Source organism: Lipomyces tetrasporus, assembly GCF_029532465.1.
Source record: "Lipomyces tetrasporus strain NRRL Y-64009 chromosome Unknown POJ06scaffold_8, whole genome shotgun sequence".
Lineage (NCBI taxonomy): Eukaryota > Fungi > Ascomycota > Lipomycetes > Lipomycetales > Lipomycetaceae > Lipomyces > Lipomyces tetrasporus.
In genome coordinates, this window is record NW_026611603.1 from 385,572 (window position 1) to 403,205 (window position 17,634).

General features: G+C 48.3%; 6 protein-coding genes across 6 annotated transcripts; 4 read left to right on the plus strand and 2 right to left on the minus strand.

Annotated features, from left to right (window-relative positions):
- Positions 1-494: 494 nt before the first annotated feature.
- Positions 495-3,171, plus strand: POJ06DRAFT_257556 (major facilitator superfamily domain-containing protein). The gene is made up of 8 exons (XM_056188163.1): positions 495-899; positions 953-1,073; positions 1,128-1,177; positions 1,233-1,414; positions 1,460-1,545; positions 1,595-2,331; positions 2,387-2,469; positions 2,522-3,171. The coding sequence occupies exons 1-8, from the start codon at positions 859-861 to the stop codon at positions 2,896-2,898; spliced, it is 1,677 nt and encodes a 558-aa protein (XP_056042079.1). The 5' UTR covers positions 495-858; the 3' UTR covers positions 2,899-3,171.
- A 20-nt stretch (positions 3,172-3,191) lies between these two features.
- Positions 3,192-4,477, plus strand: POJ06DRAFT_225471 (galactose mutarotase-like domain-containing protein; the record flags this gene model as incomplete). Its single annotated transcript, XM_056185709.1, has 1 exon — positions 3,192-4,477. The coding sequence occupies exon 1, from the start codon at positions 3,404-3,406 to the stop codon at positions 4,475-4,477; it is 1,074 nt and encodes a 357-aa protein (XP_056042080.1). The 5' UTR covers positions 3,192-3,403.
- Positions 4,449-5,408, minus strand: POJ06DRAFT_257561 (dienelactone hydrolase). The gene is made up of 2 exons (XM_056188164.1): positions 4,812-5,408; positions 4,449-4,756 (listed from the first exon to the last, which is right to left on the minus strand). The coding sequence occupies exons 1-2, from the start codon at positions 5,341-5,343 to the stop codon at positions 4,551-4,553; spliced, it is 738 nt and encodes a 245-aa protein (XP_056042081.1). The 5' UTR covers positions 5,344-5,408; the 3' UTR covers positions 4,449-4,550.
- Positions 5,409-6,351: 943 nt separating this feature from the next.
- Positions 6,352-10,551, plus strand: POJ06DRAFT_257565 (fungal-specific transcription factor domain-containing protein). The gene is made up of 4 exons (XM_056188165.1): positions 6,352-6,743; positions 6,799-8,136; positions 8,185-8,791; positions 8,841-10,551. Exons 1-4 carry the CDS (start codon positions 6,590-6,592, stop codon positions 10,342-10,344), a joined length of 3,603 nt encoding a protein of 1,200 aa, XP_056042082.1. The 5' UTR covers positions 6,352-6,589; the 3' UTR covers positions 10,345-10,551.
- Positions 10,552-12,175: 1,624 nt separating this feature from the next.
- POJ06DRAFT_269728 (uncharacterized protein) lies at positions 12,176-12,538 on the plus strand (the record flags this gene model as incomplete). Its single annotated transcript, XM_056189386.1, has 1 exon — positions 12,176-12,538. The coding sequence occupies one exon, from the start codon at positions 12,176-12,178 to the stop codon at positions 12,536-12,538; it is 363 nt and encodes a 120-aa protein (XP_056042083.1).
- Positions 12,539-16,037: 3,499 nt separating this feature from the next.
- Positions 16,038-16,396, minus strand: POJ06DRAFT_257568 (uncharacterized protein). The gene has a single exon (XM_056188166.1). The coding sequence runs from the start codon at positions 16,351-16,353 to the stop codon at positions 16,048-16,050; it is 306 nt and encodes a 101-aa protein (XP_056042084.1). The 5' UTR covers positions 16,354-16,396; the 3' UTR covers positions 16,038-16,047.
- Between the last annotated feature and the right edge of the window lie 1,238 nt (positions 16,397-17,634).

Here is a 17,634-nt window from a genome sequence, read left to right on the forward strand (position 1 = left end):
ATGTCATTGTCGCGACAGAGTCCATCTATTCATAGATGAATAGAATTAGTCCTCGTGAATATGGATAAATCATCTAAAATTGAAACCCGATGTTTTAACCACTCCCAAGATCACGGATCTCCGAATAGTGAACATGAACACTATGTGGGAGACAATAGTGGGCAATCACTAGTCGGTTCCTACAGGTAGCCGCCCCGGAAATTAAGTAGCAGCTACTGAATCATTCGTCATAAACGTGAATGTAGAAAATAATTGTATTTAAGGTATCGTTTGCAGAATTGGGATGTAATCCAACTAACTTAATTGTAGTAACTGGCCGCGAGTTCACATCTGGGGCATGCTCTAGTTGGTTGATTTGTCTTGCTCTTTAGTGCACTAGCTTTAGTGATCTACATGCTATCATTAAATCCGACGGAGTTTTACGGTGTTAGATAGTTTTGGACTAGCGGCCGGCTCTATGCTGCGCGATAAACTGCCTGAGCTAACCCGAGAGAGGCAGGATTACTAGAAAACGTTAGCAGCGGACATAGACCCGGGCGCTGTGGTCCAGTCTGAATGGGCGAAGTGCGAAACGTGCCTTCGAACCAAATCGAGCGCCCAAAGGGGACCCCGGATACCCGTTCGCGTCGATCGGCTCACGCATACTTCTCCGCTACGGTCATGATTAATCATAATAATAGTACTCAGCTCCGCGTGCGGTGCAAGTTACTCGGTTCCGATGCGCCGACGGTTCACGCTGCCGTAACGTGCGCCGTTCGTTATCTACTGCAGTTGTCCGCGTGCCCATCCAACATTCCTTTCTAATCGCTAACCAATGGTCAAGAATTGATTCCAATTCTCAATCTCGCCGGCACAAGCATGACTGCATGGAAACAGGTCGGCAGCAGGACTTATGCCAGGTCGGTGATCGTCTCGGAACCCAGCACTGGGCGCAAACTTACGTGTCTGATAGGAACGTGACCAATGAATCCGCGAGCACGCGATCTTCCGAAGACGCGAATGATCACGTCGGGGAAGAGTCTCAATTATTGCAGGAAGACAACAGCCCAGCAAAATGGTGGAAAACGCCTTCGGTATGGAGATGGGATAGAAATTTGTTCAGGAGTCTCTGTTAACCGCTAGCCTAGGTTTATCTTCTATTTCCTGCATATCTAGTCGAAAATATCGCACGTGGAGGGTATGTCATTCGACGGAAAGTATATTGCCACTTCGAGCTGATCTATATCGATTAGGCTGCTAGCTCCAACGCTTAATTTAACGTTGCAGCTCGTCTGTAGGGCATACTATGCAGAGCAAAACTTGGACTCAGAGACCGGAATATTGGCCGAATTTGGTAATGACTGCCAAATTCCTGCCGTGCACTCCCGTGTTTCTGGCTTGCAGATCTGGATCAGCTTAATTCACAGTGTTACAGGCACGTCAGTTCCTCGTTGATTGCCTGCTGCTAACTGTATTCCAGGTGCCATCTTAGCGCCAAAACTTGGTCAATTGTCTGATAGACTGGGTAGACGTCCCATTCTGATGTTATCTGCTATCGGTGGATTTGTTAGTGGCACCTTCTCTGTCTTACTGTGCGTCTTCTAATTCTGTGCAGGCCTCAGAGGTTATGCTCATTCTCATCTCTCGATCGAATTCTTTGTACTCTTATCGGTGGATTCCGGTGGCATATATCATAGAAGGTCTGACTGGATCTGTTGCGACGCTCCAGTTAACGTGTCAAGCATACGCCAGCGACTGCACACCTCCGGCCAGACGAGCGTTCGTGTTTGGCCTTTTCCGTGCGTGCTTTTTCGCCGGCTCAGCGTTCGGACCCGCTATTGGTGCTTTTATAATAGGAATGACCGGGAACCTTTTGTCTGTGTTTTACATGGCAATGGCCCTGCGGGTCACATATGTCGTGTACGTGTTTGCCTTTCTTCCGGAGTCGCTCTCGCGTGACCCAGACGCAGAAGAAGACGAGGACGTGCATGGACCAAGTCGATCCGCGCATAGCACATTGCGGGACAAGATTAAAGGTCTCAACATATTCTCCTCGGTGCGAGTTTTGTGGCCCAAGGATGGTACGCGTCCTGGTATTAAGAAGAACATTCTTGTTCTCGCCACTGTGGAAATGCTGATTGCGGGTTGCCAAACGAACTCGATAACACTTATTTTGCTGTATGCGGAGTTTGTGTATGGCTGGTCTAGTGTTACGGCAAATTATGTTGTGTCGTTTAATGGCATCGGTAGGGGACTGGCGTTACTGGTTATATTACCGATGATTATTGGTGCAATCCGCTGGTTTCATCCTCGCCCGCAGACTGAAGTTGGGGCGTCAGTGACTGACATCTTGTATGACAATTCGAACTTTGTGACATTATGATAAAGTACACTAACACTGGCTCAGTGTGATTCAGTTTGCCATAATGTGCGAGATGGTGTCCTTCGCTGGCATGTGCGTTGCTCGGGGTAGCCTTTCCTTTGCAGTGTGTATGTATAATTGTCATGTCAGTGTAACGACGACTGGCTAATGAGGCTGCAGTTGCACTTATTGGGTCGCTTGGCGCCATCGGGTCGCCAACGACAATGTCGACGCTCACCAAACACGTCTCGAACGACAAAGTGGGCGCGATTCTCGGTAGTGTAGCGTGGCTGCAAAGCATCTGGACTCTTTTTACGCCGGTCCTGTTCTCTGGCATTTACGCATACACTGTCGGTGTATATACACAGGCTGCATTTGTTACGATCATTGGCTTTTACTTCATAACCTTGTTGATCTCATTCTTTATTTCTGAGCATAGGGAAGGCGGATTATATGACAGTGGTGACGGGTTGGACGGCGCGGCGGAGGGAAATGAGCAGAATGTGGAAGTGGAATTGGAATTGGAAATGCAAACGGAGGTTGCCGAAAACAACTAGCCATCAAGGCATGGATAGCTCTGCATAGTTGGGGGATGGTAGAACTGTAAAGATATTATTTTGCATACGTCTGTGGTCATGAAAATTTGGAGTTCATGAGTTTTGGGGATTGCGCAATATAGATGTGGTATCAATTCTTATTCCGTCACTTCCGTGTAATAGGCTTTGCTAATATATACGGATTTCATCATTGACACCGGGGTGGTCGCCAGCCATTTCCTAGAAGTCTCTAACATATCTCGCTTCGGATTATTCGCTGCGAGATTGGGTCCTTTGGTGCGCTTAAATATAGAGCCGCAATCGTTGGTGCGCTTGTGCAGGGGGCGGCGGATAATTGTCATTGCCGGCGCTTACATCCCGAAATCGGCTAAATAAGCGCGATGACTCGCGAGGGCGTTTGTCGCTTGTCGCTTCTTCCATTAGAACAAACTCGCCGACATGAATTTAAGCACTTGTTTCTCTTTTTCCTTTCTCCGCACACTCGTCGCCAACAGTTCAAAGTAAGATGACCGGATATGCCGTCAATCACGACTTTGACAAGTCTGATCCAGCCAACAAGCTGCACGTCCTCACGACGCCGAACTGCCTTTTCACCGCCAGCTTCACCAACCGGGGCTTAGCCATCGTCGATCTGGCTGTCAAGAAGACTCCGTCTGATGCTCATTTCCATAACGTAAATCTCGGGTTCTCGTCCGGCGAGGGTTATAAACGCACAGACAACCCGTACTTCGGTGCATTCGTTGGCCGCGTCGCGAATCGCGTACGTGACGGCAAGTTTGAACTTGACGGTAAATCCTACCAACTTGCGCAAAACAACTTTGGGCACTGTCTGCATGGCGGCAGAACTGGCTACGACAAGATTGTGTTTCGTGATCCAGAGGTACTGCCTGCGCCATCTGAGAATAGCTCTGTCCAGTTGCAATTCACATATGTGAGCAAGCATCTGGAAGAGGGATTTCCTGGCGAATTGCTTGTGGTCGTCAAATACTGGGTCGAAGACGCACCGGGGGGTGGAGCGCTGTACCTAGAGTACGAAACCACACTTATCGGTCCCGACGACCAGGATCACGCGATAGTGAACCTCACCAATCACTCGTACTTTAACATTGGGGACAAGCCGACGATCGAGGGCACAGAAGTCACACTGACAACGAATCAGAGCATTGAAGTGACTGACACGTTTGTGCCCACAGGCCGTATCGTGCGCCATCCTCTCGTGCCCGCAGACTTGTCAACATTTACGTTCGGCGCCGAGGAGCCCGATCTCGACAATGCGTTTGTGTTTTCGGATTCCGATACCAGCGCTCTCGACACTCGGTCATTCCCACTCAAGACGATGGCGAGCACATACCACCCTCGCACTAGACTGCATCTCAAGGGGGAGACGACGGAACCGTGTTTCCAGCTGTACACCGGCAAATATACCGACGTTGCCGATCTGTATGGTGCACGATCGGGATTCTGCCTCGAGAGCTCACGTTATCTGGATGCGGTTAACAAGCCGGAGTGGAAGGGAATGGTCACTATTGGCAAGGGTCAGAAGTACGGGGCACTGACGAAGCTTTCGTTGTATTATTAAACAGCATCATTTATCATATGCCTTGAGCTCTATATGCAAACTTCATATCTTTACATTCATTCGCGTGAACAGACTACTTGCTGAATCTGGTGAACCACTGGACAGCTTGCCAGAACGCAGCCTCCTGGGTCCAGGTGACGACCTCATCCGACGAATCGCCACGGACAGCGAAACCATGAGCGACGGAGGAGTAGAGGACGATGTTATAGGTCGCCTTCATTTCTTTGAGGATTGCCTCAGACTGATGGCGCTTCTCTTCGGGGAAAATCACGTCGGTCTCTGTTCGATTGTTAGCTGCTTAGAAAGTATTTAGCATAGTAACAGGAGATTATACCAGCCGCAGCGATGGACAAAGGTCCCTTGATGGCGCGCAACTCTTCCTCTGTGACAAAGCTTGGGTGGGCAATGAAGCCGGCAGCAAGCTTGCCCTCGTCAAGCAGTCTGACGACGTACTTGGCGCCATAACAGTATCCGACAGAGAAGAACTTGGTCACTGCAGGGAACTCCTTCTTAACGTACTCGAGCGTCTTCTCGATGATGGGCTCGGTGTGCTCGGGCTGGTGTCGGGAAACCCAGCCGGGAAAGAGGTCGAAGTCGTCCGGACGCGGGAAGGGGACGTGGTCGTCGTAGAATAAGTTCGGAACGACAGTGAGGAAGCCTTGTTTGGCGAAGTTGTCGGCAATGAGCTTGTGGTTGGTGAAAGGCATGCCGAAAATATCGGTCAAGTACACAATGACCTTGTCGGTCGCGACAGCAGGCTTAGCCACGTAGACGTCGAAGTCGGTGTATTTGGCAATGGTACCGACAGGCTCGCCATGGTGGGCGTAGCCTTCCATACAGCACGATCCAGGAGGAAGGGAAGCCATTGATAATCAATTGAGTAAGTAGATATTAATTTGCAGGTGTTACAGTGAATCCTATGAAGCGGGGACAAGCGCCATTTATATTGTTCTTCCATTTTCGTGGGCCTATCAAATTGGGTTTTAAGACCTGGCCTTGACTGGTGATAAAAGTCCCGAACACCCTAACCCCTTCGTATACGACGGATTTACGATTACGAGGCCGATAGTCCACCTTTCAAAAGTTTGTGAAGTTAATCCAGACTTTCAGTGGAGGGTTAGTAGTGTCGGCCCAAGTGCATCTCAATGTTAACGTTTTCATTGGAGCGCAAGCGCAGAGTGTCGCAGACGCCGTAGGTGCTATCGCGAGAGATTGTCATTCAATCGTACGACGTGGACAACTTTTGCGCATTGTTGCTCTAAAGTCGCTGCCTCGGGAAGGGTTCTTAGGAAGGGTTCATTCGACTGTCGGCAGATCTGGAAGTCGTGCATAGTTGCGACGGGATCCGAATCGAGGTGGAGTGTGCCAGGAGACGCCCGAACAAGACGATAAATACTGGATATATAAATTAGCATGTTTATACACTATCGAAGAGCAAGATGAGCCTTGTCTGCTTCGTCGCTCTCGCGGAAATTGCAACGGAGCCTCGCAACTAGTCGAATTCGTCCGGCATCGGCGCGGGATTGAGTAGACTAGCACGGACTACTGCTGTGTTTGGCAGTATCCTGAAGAGTATTAACTTTACATGTACCATTACTGTAGCGTAGCACTCTCCTCATAGATACAGCCAGTATGATAGTTAAGTCGTGCTCCGAAGAAGCAGCACGTTCATATCAACTGTGAAAAGCATCAACTGACAATGAAGAGCAGCACAGATGTTATCTGGAGTACCTACATACAGATACTATCTCACACTAGAAAGACTGCGATGGCAAACACACTACTGGGTAATATGATAACTGATGCAGTTTGTAATCGGACTTTTATACAATTAGGTGGACCCTTTGGTTCAAGACAACAATTGGACAATTGGTCGGGGACTAAACGCTAATGGGCCCGCACTGGTCTGTGTTGCAGCTAACGCGTGCAGTGCCCCAAGCGTCTTCTGGTGTAGCGTGCGAGGCTAACAAGGTTTTCCGGCGCCGATCCGACACGGTACAGTGACGAGATACTTGATCAGACATCGTCGTTCTCCATACTCCTATATCACGACATCACAGCACTCGCAATGTTGGTCTGAACGTGGGAATCAAACTTCCGCCTTCCACAATCATGGCAGGAAACCGGCTCGCCTCTGAACACGACAATGGCGAGTCTGCGACTGCAGATTCCTACAAGACAGTCAGCAAGAAGTTCAAATGTTTGCATCCAGGATGCGGCAAGATGTTCAACCGCAAGGACTACCTTGCACGTCATGCCGCCAATCGTGAGTCCTTCATATGTAAATAAATATGTTGTGCATATTTGTCTAACTCTGCGAGATCTGCCCGTCCGCCCGTACCAGTGTCCAATCTGTCCATCGCAATTCGCGCGACAAGACTTGCTTGAGAAACACATGTCCACAAAGTCCCACGAGAAGCGCCAGAAACGGGAAGCAATCGAGCGCATAGCCACCATTACGGTGGAGCCCTATCCGGCCGCGCTGTACGACCACAATGCTGCCAGCAGTCCGGCCCAAGTCGACGAGGTCCCGGTTGTTCCAAGGATCCAGCAGCGGTATGAGTCTACCGGACCTCTACCACCTCCGCTACCGCCACCGCCATACCACCAGTCGCAGCAACAGCAGCAAATGTCACGGCAGTCGCCTATATTGCGAGCCATGCAGGCCTCCCCTGATCATGCGGCCCATCATAATCATTCGCAGGTTCAGCAGCTTCCTCAACCGCTTCCGTCCCCTCATCTCCAACATCGACGACCGACTCCGACAGTGACACCGTCGTCACTGCCGCCTTTTACCGCAAACACTGTGTTTCAAAATCCGGTCGTGCAGTCCCAGCCCCTCATGCAACCTTCTGGAACATCTCCATCGCTCCCCTCGATGATGCTTAGTTCGGCAACACATAGTCCGGCTCGGACTCTGCACTCTGTGCCGGTAAAGCTTCTATATGATGATCCGACCAAATCCGAGCACGCGGCGCAACCGCAACAGCAACGAAGTCATGCATTTTTAGCTTCCCATTTCGCGGGCGTGCCTCCAGCACCTCCCTCCCCGGAAGCGCAGTCACCGTCGCCACAACAGCAACAGCCACTCTTGCAACAGCAGCATCGTCCTTCTCAGTCCCAGCAACCACAACAGCTTTCGCAGCCATCACCGCGGCGTCACCAACAAGAACAGTCCCGACCAATGCCTTCTACCGCAAGTCAATACATGTCGTACAACCCTGCAGAGGAGGCTGCAGCTGTTGCTGTGGCAGCTGCTGCCTCGGCCGCTACGGCCACTACAGAATGGCCGCAGTTCTCCCTCGACAGTTTCGATCTGAGCCTGTCGGACCACTACGCCTGGCTTTTCGGCTCAGACTTTTGGACCGAATCGTCGTCCGAGACTTTACTGCCATCGCAGCATCCATCGGAGCCTGCCTCAGCAACCGCCTGGAACCAACAGTTGGATCAACAGCCGGTGCAGCAGCCGAATTCAAGTTCAACATATGATGCTTCAACTGCTTCGGATATTTTGTTCGACGCAAGCACTGTACAGAGACCTGGCGACGCGGCTGCTGGACTCAGTACGAATCAAGGCGGTGTTGAAAATCCCGTGGGCAGTACGAGCGTGACGCCTGTAGCTGCGAAAGATAGCAATATTCGGAGTTCTCCGCAGTCTGGTGCGTGTTAATTTTGTATTGGCTTCGATGAGACTAATTATTCCGTAGATGTGCGCTCGCCACTGCAACGCAGTATTTCAGATAGTTCGCGACCAAGGAAAGAGGACAAAGATATCAGTGAAGAAGTCCATGCGAAAATGATCGAGGTGCTGAAGCCGATTCCGGAAATCGCTTTCGACAACCCATATTTCTCGCTCTCGGCTGTTAAGCAGTACCTGAATCTTTACTGGGTTCGCTTCGATCCGCTATATCCTATATTACATCGGGCAACATTTGACCCGTCGGTAATGGAACCGGCATTGCTAATTGCGATCGTCACTATTGGCATGGCTTATTCAAGTGACCGAGAAGCCTCCAATCTTGCAATCGTAATTCATCGAAAGTTTAGAAATATTGTGTTCCTGATGATTGAAGACCAACCGCAGGTGCAACTTTGGGTCCACCAGACTCTGTTGTTGACCAACTACTTCGACAAAATGCTGGGAAGCACGGTGCAATATGACATGTCCCAGTTTTTCCATGGGACTAATATCGCGTTGATGCATTTTTCAGGATACTTGAAGGGTTTGACAGAACCACCAGTGGTTGAAACAAATGGTTCTGTTCTTGCAGATAATCAGTGGAGGAAGTGGGTTGAGTTTGAGACGACCAAGAGGTAATAGTTGCGTTTCGTTTTGTAGGTATTCGGGAACTGACGGTTTCAGAACTGCATTTTTTGCTTTTATCTGCGATACTCAGCACGCCACCCTATTTCGACACAGTCCTATTCTCTCGGCTTTTGAAGTCCGACTTGAGTTGCCTTCCACTGATGCATGCTGGCTTGCCACGGACGGTGTCGAATTTTACCATATGCACCTCGAGCAGACAAAAGTTGCCACAGCAGGAATGATGAAGTGGCGTGCTTCAGAAGCTGCCGCGAAAGCGGATGATAATAAAGTGCTTGGCCCTTCCATCGGCGGCTCTAACCCCGAAGCAGTATGGCCCACTTTTTTGCACAGCTTGAAGCGACTTATACGCCTGTCGCGAGAAGATCAGACTGAATTCCAGCTCGCGACGTTTTCCCAGTTTTCATGTCTGATTCTGCTACACGGCTTGCTCAGTATTTGTTGGGACATGCAGTGGCGTGGGTTGCTTGACATGGGAATTGTGTCTAAACATAGGATGACTGAGTTCAAAAAGAGGCTGGAGTCCTCATTCGCGAATTGGAAGAGATACTTTGATTATCAGCTCAGCAAGAGTAATCTGCCATCTATCACGTCTACCGTCATGATTTCCTCAGAGTCGTCACCGAAATCTATTGGCCCTCCGGGGAATTGTCATGAGGAGCCTCATGGGACAGACACCGTTGCGTTAGGACGGCAACATGCGTTGCAACAGGGTCAAGGACATTCGCCATTATCCTGTGTACTTGGTTCGATGAACGACTATAACAACAACTCTCCGATGCTCTGTTCGAACTGGGCCATGTTTCAACTCGGCCTGCTTGCTCTACACGTCGACACCATGAACTTGCGTATCAATGCCGGTTCGCCTAACGTCTTGGGCCGGAAAATTCGACTGATCGATCGTGAGAATGCTAATAAAGCTGTTCATCAGTGGGCTCGCTCCGATGACGGTCGTCTTGCCACCTGGCATTCGGTTCAGTTCATGCGCCGTATAGCCGAGAATGAGAGTCTATTAGACCAAGCTGTGCACATTCCATGGGGTGTATATCTCGCCACTCTCACGATCTGGTCTTACGAGCTTTGTCAAGACGATGAGCATTTGCCCCCGCCCGGATCTGGTCAGCGCCCGTTGTCCCGAAATAATCGAAAGTACCTGACGGCCAAGGGGCAGAGTATTGAATACACGCTTGCGAAACAGGATGCTGTACAATATCTTCAGATGATGAACGCGAAAGGAGAGAAAGGTTCTTCCGAAGGCAGCGGTGCCGCGTCAGCATTGGCCCAATCGCCGCAATACATTTATTTGCAACAAGCTGGGAGAGAATCTAAGCCATTGCAGGATCAGATTAAGCCAGGTTCTGACCGACAGCAGGGAAGTAATGGTAATGGTATCCCGCCATCGATTCAATTGACCAGTAGTGATCGACAGCAACTGGTCGTTGGATTAGTGGCATACTCAACCGCATTGCTAATGCACATCAAATCTGGTTTTGTCGTTCGTGGATGTGAAGTGTTAAACAATATATTGAAGGAGTACGATTAAGCTGTATTGCCAAAAGGCCCGAGGCTAGAGTGTTTTGAGGTTTGCATGATCTCGATCGTCGGATTGCTCGGTTTCGGGGGAGCATGTACATTATGTCTTGAACCGTGAGCCGATAAACTGAATCTTTCCGGGTTTATCATATGAGATGTGTAACGGAAGGCAACAAATTATATTCGTGTATAAACATAATAAACCTATGTGCCAGCACATTGATACTATATTGCTTAGTGTCACTTTAACTCGACAGCGTACATCCACATGAGGTGCCCTGAGCACCCTAGACTTTCCTAAAATTTGGTGATTAACCCTGCAATGACGTTGTCAGACTAATACAGTAAGCCTTACTGAAGCTGAAATATGCCCCGTGACGTAGTAGACACTAGATAAAATAGTTCGTGAGACTTGCCCAGCGGTCTGTGTACCTCACTATTTGGGAAGGTAATTGGTTGAACTGCTGTCCAACACATGCAAGTGGGCAGCCGAGTACTATACTTAAAATGGCGGCACACTAATTCGGGTTAGAAAGATGCACTCGTGATTATATGTGAATATTCGTATTCGGAACAGCCCTATTTACACTAAATTTGACGGGAAGAATTATCGCAAATGGGCGATGTACATGAAGTACTATCTGTGCAAACGAATCTGTGGGATATAGTAAGCGGGACAGGGTTCTACGACGTCACCAAATTATAAGATGCGTCCGTAGTTATCAAGAACAGTTACGCGTACCTAGATGCAAGGCCTACGTCGAGTCATGCAGGATACGCCTGGTGCTGCGTCATGGGGAATATTCGCGTGGGCTATGCAACCACGCTGGTTTTATGTGTAATTAGTTTGATTATGCCTTGTACGCTTGTTTTTGTCCTTGCCGTGCCTTAGAGCACGTATTATGCATGCAATAGCGATCTGGTAGCATAAAGGAGGGGTTTGTCCTCGCTACCAGATCAGTCAAGAGGTCTTGTATTCTCGAATAGATTTTTTTGTACATGTCTTAGTCCAGTCCTAGTCCTAGTCCGAGTCCAGTCCAATCAATCCAGTCCCGTTACACTTGGTTTCGTTCTCACACTAGGTGATTACTAACCAGGACTGTTAGATGATGAAAATGAGAAAAGCACTATTGCGATATGTAAAAGGCGCTAGTGGAAGCGTGAAAGGGAAAGGGGTCGTCAAGAGTGTAGGCGGATAGGCGGATAGGCGGATGCAGATGGCGGATAATTCGTATATTCTCTAATTAAATTTAAAAAAGGCCAAAATCTAACATCCTCAGCAAACAATCGCGTATTATACAAAGAAGCGCAATAGCAAATAAGTCAACGTATGGTCTGAAAAGTAGATGATGAACATGTTAATGGAATAGGACGACTATAGAGGTTATTCTGGCACTTGCGTACGTGCTCATATGTAGCGGGGATGACGGACCAATTAAGTTGGGTCCGCTACAAGCGAGTCCATTTAGGAAATTCAAATATCATGTTAGTGAACTTTGCGAAAGTTTTAACGAAATTAGATATTAAGATATATAATATTTGCAAATTTTTGAAGGCGCATGGCGGATGGCGGATTGATTGACTGCTCAGAAACAGACAGAGGGCCATCGAGTATGTGTGGCCACAAGCGTTTTTGCGTCTGGGATATTTATCGAGCATGAGACAAGGAGATTAAGGAGAAGAAGGTCAAGGGGAGTTCTTCACTGCTAAAGTCAGCAAGTCCCGCTGGACTTGAGAAATGCCCCTACAACAGAAATGTTCGATTAGAAATGGCACAGCCTTCATGATCAAATGTGAGCAGAATTCAGAGCTAACCAATGACTTCGCGTAATATTAATACAATGGAGTCGTACTGGTATTGGAGGCGAGAGCATTGGGCACCGTGCCATCGCTCAGCCCATGGATTAATCGAGACTATCAACTATATTGAGTCTTGGCACTCAGTGCTCAAAGGGCCGTATATTGGAAGTTCCCGCCTGAAGCGTCTTGACTATTCCATATCGCTTGCCTGCTCGAAAGTTGAGGTTGACTATCCCATCTCCAAGGCGAATTTGGGATCGATAAATATCGGCATAACAGCCGAAACGCAGTCGCTGAAGCTAGCGAAGGACCCCTCGATCGACGATATTGATGACCTAATAATGCAAATGGATGATGGGACCTTGAGAGGCGGATCTTCACGAATCCAGACCAGTTTTACATAATCAATCGTGATGGGCATGCACACCAAATTGCTGGACGTTCCATAATGAACGCTGGAAAAATGGTATTTGGAAGCAACTGTTCCTCGCGTACATTCGCCACTATGGCGTCATATATCGCGGCGCGGCCAGGCTGCTACTGTGCAGATACCAACAGCACTGCCAGCAGCCGTCAATATGCATAATTGTAGCAGTGGTTGGAGGAGAACGGGAACAAGAGAGCGAGATAGACTTTGACTCTATTGAATACCTATCTGACGAGCCAGCGAGGTACAGTCTCCATTATATATTCTGGCTTCGATATATATCAATATCCGTAACCCAACGAGTCCACACCAAATCAACAACTGCAAGACAAGACCCCAACATGGCTTCCTGACAATAAATAATCTTCACAAACAAACTACATTCGCCGATCTAAGGCTGAAGTGGCACTACTGTAAATGTTGTTGTCTGTGCATTTCTGTGGCGAGGTCGGGAATTCCCCGCTCGTCACAATTGTTATGATTAATTACTGATGTTATATGTCTCGCTTTGTTTGTTTGTTTTGTCTTAGTTTTTGTGTTTGGCTCCTAGTACACTAAGTGGAGTGGCCTGGCAGAATATAAAAAGGAGGGGGTTGATGTAAGAAGAGTAGACATTGAAGCGAATAAGTAACGCCTGTAACCCTGATGTAGAGATCACCTAGAGTGACTGCCGTTACTTGGTGCAAACTATAGCCGTACACAGTTGTCATCTTAACAGATTGATAATACGAATTGGTGAATAATACGAGTTGATTAGTGATGTGGATTGATAATGTATTTTGCACCGCCACATGGTTATCTGGCTTTACGAATAAAGATACATTCTGATCCACTCTCTTAAAAGGCTTCATCAACGCCTTGTATGCATCCGTCATGATCACGCTGGGCGTTTATGATACCCTCTGTTATGAACGTTAGGCTCTGAGATGATGAGTAAGAGTGCAGTATCTATCGCACAATATTGACTAATGGCAACCGACATCTGTTGATTTTATAGGTGGAATATACATAACCCCCATACGGCCATACAGACGTACCTTTTGAACATCCTGAGGCTTTGCAAAAGAACTGGCTCGCGATGTCTCATTTTGCAGCTGACGTCTCTTGCTTCTGAGTATAATCATATGACCGATTGTAGCCATCCCTACCCAGCAAGGACGGTCCGTGTGCAGTGTTTATTTACCCACTCAGTTGTCCGCCACTACAAGAGTACTCCTCAAGTAACGTCATGGCATTAGTAGCTCCATCAGAGCCGCACTCTCAGAGTCGGGGCGGTTCCTGACATCTCTCTGCTTAGATTCCTGCAGGGGTTATTTGAGATTGCGACGACGGGACGACGGGACGACAAGGACGACGAGGACGACGAGGGAAGCGAGCGTGATAAACCAAGGAGCTTCCACGCCAGAAGGTGTTCCAACTGTTCCCAGGTCGGTTCGTCATAACTGGGCCATAAAACTAGGTATTCGATATAGCCGCGGCGACGACCTCGTCGACTTCATATTCCTCAGAATCATCAATGACAATGGGCGGAGGTGTGACCAGACGTCGCGGGAGGTCGGATCCAACGAATGGTTGACGTAATGACGTGAAAAACACTGTGGTCTGTGGATGAGCATGTTCGGCGGTAACTCCAGAAAAAGGCATTGTCTCTTATAGCTTCAATTATGCGGAACGGGCCCAGAAGACTTCTGAGTGGGAGTGAAGGTTACGACGATTGAGAGCATAAGGAGATCGCTAAAATTGAACGTATGAGGTCGACAGTGGGCGTCGTAATACCAGGCTTGATCCTCCTGAACGAGAGCAATATCGGCGCGAACATCCTTAATTCTGCAAGTGATCGACACGAGTTCGTGACGGCGGGAGCGCCATGCGGAATATCGAAGCGGAATGTCAGGTGGTAACCGTAATTGGCGTAAATGGAGTTCGCGGACGTGCTGGCGTTCAAAGTGTTATTCCTAACAAATTCGGCTAAAGGTAGGAGAAATGACCAAATCGTCCTCTTGGTAAGATGTATATACCCGCAAATACTGTTCCAATGACTGGCTAACGAGTTCGGCCCGGCCATCGGTTGGGAATGGAATGCCGTAGAATACGGTCCCTTAATTTTGAAACTATCAAAGACACCTTCCAGATTGTGAAAGGAAAATGGAACCACGATTGGAGACAATTTCTTGAGGGACTCCACCAGAGATTCTTTCTGGCCACAAATATATCAGCTAACTGCTGACAAATGACCGTCTTTTGGTTGGAAGAAAGTTCGCCATCTTTGGTGAGAAGGTCGCAGTATTGAGTCGTATCCTTCCGAAGGGCTCAAATCTATAATGAAGCCAATAGGTAGCGAAAGCCAAGATAGTTGTTGTTAACCGTTATCACATTAGGTCGTCGGAAATCCATTACCGGTCAGCAAAGTTTGTCCATTAGGGACTGACAAAAACAATGGAGCCCTGACTCGGAACGGCGGATAAATCCCTTGCCTAGGTTGGAGTTCGGGATCCGAAAGTGGATAAATTCGAAGTCGGTGGCGTCGTGTTTGATAGCAGTTCAACCTAGTGGTCGTAAGCTTTGTCTCGGCGGCAGCTATTCAGTTCGTTTGCCCATAAAAACGCAGCTACGAGGTCGGGGTATTCGATAGGAACTTCCCCAAGCTCCTCAATCGGTTCGGAAACAATCGTGTTCAAAGTCGCGGTCTGTAACGTGAAGCTTCAGCTTTCAAGTCGATCACAAGGTTGTACGTATTTCTCAAGCCAAGTCGAGCCAGAGATTCTGTGCGGTCGTCGATATCAGGTTTGTAGAATGCATAAATCGTAAGGAAGTTGTGAAGAGAGTTGCGGACTCATTATTGCCTTTCCGTTACAGTAAAGCGTCAAAAGTTACTGGTGGACTCGCTTGGACGTGATGAGTCGTGATGAAGGCGAGCCTCGATGCCTTGTCCCTAGGCACGACGTGCTTCCTCCATGTGCTCGTGGAACTGCTCAGTCCTTTGCTGATAACCTTCCATGGAGGACTACTGTTGATGGTTCACGATAGGCTCCATCATGGACATAAACTGCTCGTTCATGCGCGCCAAGAAGGTTTCCGTTGTTTCAATATCTAAGGATAATAAAAATGTCACTGGAAACTTTCATAATATCAACATGCCATCGCGCATCGTACCAGCGTACCTGCTCTGCGTTGCCGAAAGTCTGTGTGCCCTGTGCTAGAGGAAAGCCTCGAAGCCGGAGTATGTCTTCTCCAACACTCCATCCTCATACAACGGGATAACCCAAGCAAGAGCGGGGGGCCATGGAGATAGGACTTGAAAGTATGACACGCTGTCGAAAGCCCTTAGGTAGTATCCGTCAAAGCGAGATTCTCTCGAAACTGAGAAAGGACGACAGATCCTCATAGCTAGAAGATTTATTCCCCCAGTTCGTGAATCTTCCTTCGCACGCTGTTTCACAGTCAGGCGCAACAGAAACAAGACCAAAGAAAGCAAGGGGCAAACTGTCAAAAACACCGAAAACGGATTTTAAACGGCTCGAAATAAAGAGGGGAAAGAAAAAGCCGACAGCACGCGCCAAAACACAGTATCACCGACTTGCTACCCAGGAAGGAACATAAACACAACAATTCGTAACCTACAGGCTCGCTACATGTTCTCGCATTGTGGCGCATCTTCTGCAGCCATCTGCTGCACTGCATGACATACTCATTTGCCTGATTCCTCTTCTTATAAGGACGGCCACGAGGGCGGCGAGTATCTGGCGGGGCGCAAACAAACAGGAGCACCCTCATCCTCATTTGGGAAGCCATCTCAGAAACGCGTCGCCCTCATAGTATAACGATTGCTATAGGCTAAGTAAATTAAGTTTGAGAGTGGGTGCCGGGGACCCCTGGAGATTAGTGCTGGGTACGCTGGGTACGACGCGCGATGGCATATTGAATATTATGAAACTTTTCAGTGGCATTTTGATATTACCCCTATTATCTATCCGTGTTATCAATCATATTATCATATTGAAATGGATAACTGGAACTGATAATTGTGGCACTGCGTAGAACTAACAGAGTGTAACAGCCCATGGTCCAACGATCATGAGGCTAGGTGTAAGGGTCCGGGCACCGGACGGATTAACCAAGACTCACACAGCTTATCTCGTAAAAGTCCACTACCTAGTGGGAGCACGTATATTTAATATCTTACATATAACTTATATAGATAGTCGAGTTATTCACTCTTGAGACTGTATTTGGTGAGTGCATTACATCGCTCTCCTACAGATTCCCCTTTTTGTTGTCTGACAAACGGCAGGCTCACTTGCTACATCACTATATTTTTAGGAGAATCATGCTCTTTGGCTCTAGCGTAGATTACGACTCTCGTACCATTTGTGCACCGCCACAAAGGAAAATCCGACAGGCTTGTGAACAATATTATTCCCTGAGTAACCGACCCGTTCAATGTGAAGAACGCGTTCGGCCATATTTGAACTTCAATTATCATCGCATCATTCTCCCGGTCACAGTGAGACTAAAATGGATCCAGCAACAGCAGTGTCTTGTTTACACCGCAGTCAATAAGCCCCGTATATTGTACGTCAGCATGGTATTCGAATCGGTAGACCGCGCCAGATAATTTGCCAACGCGTATGCGATCCATCATAATTGCGCAGTGCAAAATGCCGTAAAACAAAGACATGGCCCTGTTGCTTTGTGCAAATGTGCCAAATGGCCATTCAACGCCAGCAAGCTTCCACTGACAAAGCGAAGTACGCATGGCGATGGCCTCACTCCTCACAAAACGTGCTTCGTGGATGGTGCGCTACAAGAAGCAGCTCAATGATGCATGGATCGTTACACAGCTAGTTGACAAACATTCCCGAAGCTTATCAGGGGGACCGACAATTGACTTCTGCGGCCGGGGACACTATGCTTGGCCTCGCCCGGCACTCGACGACATCATTCAACATGCGACGGCCGACAGTAGTATTTTGGACATTTCAAAAGTTTCAGTGGTAATTTGGATTATCCCTTTAAAGACGGGTCCGAATGTCGGTCATGGGACGCCGACAGGTAATAATATCCAAGCAGTTT